Source organism: Chenopodium quinoa, unplaced genomic scaffold, assembly GCF_001683475.1.
Source record: "Chenopodium quinoa cultivar QQ74 unplaced genomic scaffold, ASM168347v1, whole genome shotgun sequence".
Taxonomy (NCBI): Eukaryota; Viridiplantae; Streptophyta; class Magnoliopsida; order Caryophyllales; family Amaranthaceae; genus Chenopodium; species Chenopodium quinoa.
Genome location: NW_018744693.1, coordinates 144463 through 149778, shown reverse-complemented (window position 1 = coordinate 149778; position 5316 = coordinate 144463). Strand labels below are relative to the sequence as shown.

The 5316-nt window shown below is 31.0% G+C and overlaps 1 protein-coding gene across 1 annotated transcript; it reads left to right on the top strand.

Moving 5' to 3' along the window:
• The first annotated feature begins 1096 nt into the window (after positions 1–1096).
• On the top strand, positions 1097–4951 carry LOC110702414 (probable aquaporin PIP1-4). Its single transcript, XM_021880117.1, has 4 exons — positions 1097–1857; positions 2248–2543; positions 4171–4311; positions 4441–4951. Exons 1-4 carry the CDS (start codon positions 1491–1493, stop codon positions 4552–4554), a joined length of 918 nt encoding a protein of 305 aa, XP_021735809.1. The 5' UTR covers positions 1097–1490; the 3' UTR covers positions 4555–4951.
• Positions 4952–5316: the final 365 nt, after the last annotated feature.

Sequence of the window (5316 nt, the reverse complement as noted above, 5' to 3'; positions counted from 1 at the left end):
TCCAGTAACACATGTAATTATTCTAATTATAGCAATATTACTTAATGATTATCCAAGACGTCATGATGTGTATAAGTGTGTAACGGTTATAAAAATCATAAAAGACCTTTCCCATTACTTAAAATCAATAATAAGTTGCTTGCATTGACTTATAGATAATAATTGCAACCCTAATTAAGTAATAAGATACTCGTATATATTTTATAGCAGCATAAAAAAGAAGTCATGTAGCTTAGGGTTTATTCAACCCAAATTGAGGTGAACTCATACTTTCAATTGAACTCAAAAACCTACTCAATCTCGGTATTTTTTTTTTTTTTTTAATTACATGAGTATAGCTAGATTTTGTGATAACTCATATATTAATTTAGCCAAGTTCAATTCATAATCGATTTGTATTACAAATTATAAAAGACATGCACTTGCACTTATAACATTTGAAAGTCTTAAGATTAAACATACCAATTCAATCAATTCCAAGTAAAAAAAGTCTACATTTTATTTTATAAACCAACTAATAAATTAAAATAATAACAATTGTGAATAAGTAATTTAAACAAGCTTTATCTTGTAAATCAGACAAGTTTTTTCATGAACATACATACATGGACATACAAAAATAAACATATATTTATAAGCTTATACATATGAACTGTGAACAAGATGAGTATAACCATGTTCATGTTCATGATCAAGCTCAAGCTCAAGCTCAAGCTCATTTATTAAAGAGATCCTAAAATTGTTTAAGCCTGATTCCCTTATTACATAAATGTACAAGACAATTAAGTTGTTTGCTTGTTGACTATCTTATTATGACAATCTTATTAGCATATTTACGGCTTGTTCTCATTGACTGAACTGAGTTGAACTGAACTGAGCTGAGCTGAGCTGAACTGAACAGAATATTTTATAAGAGAAGGAAATTAGGAGCTGAACTGAACTGAGCTGATCTGAATTGAACTGAACTGAACTGAATTTCAACGTATGAGAACAGGCCCTTACACCCATATGACTCAATCTGATAAGTTGTCAAATTTGATCATTTTTAGAACATTTTATAAAAAGCTACGTTAATAAAAAAAATGTTGTAAGAAACTACCTAATAAAAGGGTGATGTTGTAAGACACTACCCTTAGTCGAAAAGTCATAGAACATATTTTTCTCGAACTTTATCTGATTTATATTTCATCCGTCCCTAAATTACATTCATGTTTTCCTTTATTATGCGAGGAATAAATGCTAGAAATAGAAATGTAATTTAGGGATGGATGGAGTATCTTATTTATATAGGTCAGATATATGCATTATTTGAAAAATAAAAAAAAAAATATAAAAAAAAAAAATTGAATACAAGGTACTCCTTGGTTTCTATAAAAAGAATCCCATATAAGTAAACCCCTCACTTACATCAACCTCTTTAAACAACCATTTTCCCATCTTCCTACACAAACACAAAGCAAAAAGAAAGTGAGTAAAAACCCAAAAATAAAATGGCAGCAAAAGACTCATCATCAAGGCATAGGTCAAGGGATGATGATGATCATGACGTAGATTTGGGACTAAACAAGTACCCTGATAAAGTACCTATTGGTACCTTAGCTCCGGCTCCTCCTAAGGACTACAAGGACCCGCCGCCGTCTCCCATGTTCGAGCACGGCGAGCTCAGGACTTGGTCTTTTTATAGAGCCGGTATTGCCGAATTTGTAGCCACCTTCTTGTTCGTCTACGTCTCCGTTTTGACTGTCATGGGCGTCGGCCGCGCTACTAACAAGTGTGCCACTGTTGGTGTTCAGGGCATTGCTTGGGCCTTTGGTGGCATGATTTTTGCCCTTGTTTATTGTACTGCTGGTATTTCTGGTAATCAATTTCTCCTCTTGAATTATTTTCATTTTTTTTTTTTATATTGTATTGTTTGTTTATATTTTTTTAATGCGACAATTTTGCAATGGCTACCATACAACAATTTTATTTGTAGCCATTGTAACCTCTCATGTTATTACTAGGTACATACTAATGTGTGTTATGCCACATTTTATGTGTTGGTCCAAATAAAATATAGTATCTGACATGGATATTTGAGATAAATAAGAAGAGTTCATGTATCTTAGGTCATTATCCGCTATTATTTATATTGGCTATTACGACCTTTACAAGTTTTGTGTTTGTACAAGATTAGTAATATAGTTATGTTGTATTGTGCTAATTAAGAAAAATTAATGATAAAATTGTTGGATTAAAATGTGGCAGGTGGACACATAAATCCAGCAGTGAGCTTTGGGATGCTATTGGCAAGAAAACTGTCCCTAACAAGGGCAGTATTCTACATGTTGATGCAGTGTTTGGGAGCCATATGTGGTGCTGGGGTGGTTAAAGGGTTCCAGGCCACCCCATACGACGTGTTGGGTGGCGGCGCGAATAAGGTTAACCTTGGTTATACTAAGGCTGGTGGTCTTGGTGCTGAGATTGTTGGTACTTTTGTTCTCGTTTACACTGTTTTCTCTGCTACTGATCCTAAGAGAATTGCTAGAGATTCACCTATTCCTGTAAGTTTGATTTTGTTTAAATTAACTCTTCATTATTTTATTTTCATTGTTGTTAACTATATACTTCATTCTTTAAGTTTGTTTTACTAAAAAACTTCACAGAACTAAGTTGTATAAATTATTATGCTGAGTTTTTAATTAATTTGTATAAAAACTTTGAGATTTTAAAATAACCACTGTGACGAATATTTAAAAATTCGACATAATAATATATTATATAGATATAAATTTGTATACATTACTTTCAGTAAAATTAGATTGATTGAAATTCACAAATTTTGACCTTGATTAGAGATATAATAATATACTCCGTAACTAATAGATGAATTGAAGTATATGCGTGTTAATATAATTAGCTATAATTATTATACACTAATTTTTTAAAATCATCATGTTTGTTCTTTAAATTTAATCCAAAGTTTGAAATCATTATTAGCATAGCTTCCAACAAGTCTATAGGTCTAAACTAGTTTAAATGTCTCTAATAACCAAACACAATTGATATATTAGGAACAACTCCTACACAAGTAGAAGTGCAAAAAAGAATTTGAGAGAGGGTTTAATGTCCAAATTGATTCCCAATTGTCTTATAGATACGTGTTTGATTGACATTACACATTTAAAACACTTGAATAAGAGAATTGATTTTCTGTAAATAAAACTATATCACCAAAAATTGAATAAATTCTAAGATCGAAATCCAAATTCTAACTCCTAAATTAACCCTTTTAAGTAAGCAAAAGTTTCAACCTTCATTATCAAGATTAACACAACTCTTGCATGTAACATTTTTATACAAATTTGATTTTCCAAAGCAAATACAAACACTGGTTTCTGCATAAATCAAAGTTGCTTGTAAATACCCCTTTTTCATTCTTTTGACTCATAAAGCTGATTAAATGGGGTAGCAATTGTACCAAAACTCTGAAAAGTATAACTTGTTCAGATTTTTCAAAACTAGTACAAAAACTAACACCTTAACTGTAACAATCTATTTGGGGTATACTCACTTGTACTATAAAAATAAGTAGGACAAATAATTCAAATTATATTTCTGTCTTTTTATTTTTTTTAATCTTCCTAATAACATCATAATAATAAGATCGAACGATTAGTACCATTCAACTTATAGTGATTGGCTGACTCGATGATTTGTTGCCATATGTAGTAAACCCCACTCATTTGGATTCAGAATCACAATAATAATGTACGTATTACAATGCAACTTACTGTACATCACTTTCCAAAAATAGCTGTGTGAGTGTGACATGTCTCATACAGTCATACTTTATATCTACTGCACAAAAAATATTATTGCCTGCCTTATTGTGGGAATTTAATTTTATTCATTGAATGTTTTTTTTTATCAAAACAATACATACTAGCCATCAATAATAATGTGTGTGATCTACATTGGATAGTATTTGAGTGATCGATGAAGCCATGGAGATTAAGATTCAATCATTGCAATAGATAATTTATTCGGCTTTTATTTATTCTCGTATTTACATGAATTTCAGTTAATTATAATCTTAGTAACTCCCATCTAAACTTATCTAAAAAATGAACAATAATGGCTATATATATATGTACTAATATTATGTTATTGCGTAATTTTAATTTGTAGATACTGGCTCCGCTTCCAATTGGATTTGCGGTGTTTGTCGTTCACTTGGCAACCATACCAATCACTGGAACTGGGATCAACCCAGCTAGGAGTTTAGGAGCTGCAATCATCTACAACAACGCCTTAGCTTGGAATGACCAAGTATGTTCCTTCATTATTAATTAGTGTTAATTAATATGATATTAATTTTTGATCACTTACATTATGATTTTTATTACTCCGTATTATTATGTCCTCACTAATTAATTATGGTCTTAATTAATTATGCAGTGGATATTTTGGGTGGGACCCTTCATTGGAGCTGCTCTTGCTGCTGTTTACCACCAGATTGTTCTTAGAGCCATGCCCTTCAAGACCCCTAACAATGAGAAATCTTCAACCTAGTTTAATTCATTTAAATAATTTATATAATTCTTTTCTTGTAATTTGTCCTTTTTCCCCCTCTCCTCCACCTCCACCATTCATGTATCTTGTGTCATTTTGTGCTTAATTAAATGTGTATGTTATTAATTAGGTCTTGTGTCATTTTGTGCTTAATTAGTGTGTATGTTATTAATTAGGTTTGTAATGTTGTTATTAAATGTGTATGTCGTTATTAATTAGGTACTACGTATATTATAAATGTAATGTAACTAGTTTGATCTACTCCCTCCGTCCCAAAAAGAACGACCCATTTGGGTTGATTATGCGGGTATTAAGGAAGTTAAGTAAAAAGAAGTAAAAGTATATTGGAAAGATAAATTTATATGGGGTTTAATTTGTAAAAAAATAGAGAGAGAAAGTAATAAAATAACATGGAAAATGAAATTTTTATATGGGGAAGCTAATTAAATATTGTTGCAAATTGGTGGTGTTTTAATGCAAATGGGTCATTCTTTTTGGGACAAAGTTTTGGCCAAATGGGTCGTTCTTTTTGGGACGGATGGAGTATTTTATTATCTCATTTCTCTATCAATATGAATAAATGAAGCCAAATATATCTAGTATTGTTTTGAATCGAAATTAAGGCTTTGACGTTGTCCAATAGCACACAGTTGTTCTTATATATAAAACATAGTTGCATGCATGAAGTTGATTTTTGTGTTCAGTCATATTCAATGTCCAAATTTTTCTTTCCTACAGACTCAAATATGACTCGAAATCATT

Coding starts and splice junctions, on each gene's coding strand:
- LOC110702414 (XM_021880117.1), top strand. CDS start 1,491: ATGGCAGCAAAAGACTCATCATCAAGGCATAGGTCAAGGGATGATGAT. Junction 2,544..4,170: donor CTAGAGATTCACCTATTCCT/GTAAGTTTGATT, acceptor TTTAATTTGTAG/ATACTGGCTCCGCTTCCAAT. Junction 4,312..4,440: donor CCTTAGCTTGGAATGACCAA/GTATGTTCCTTC, acceptor TTAATTATGCAG/TGGATATTTTGGGTGGGACC.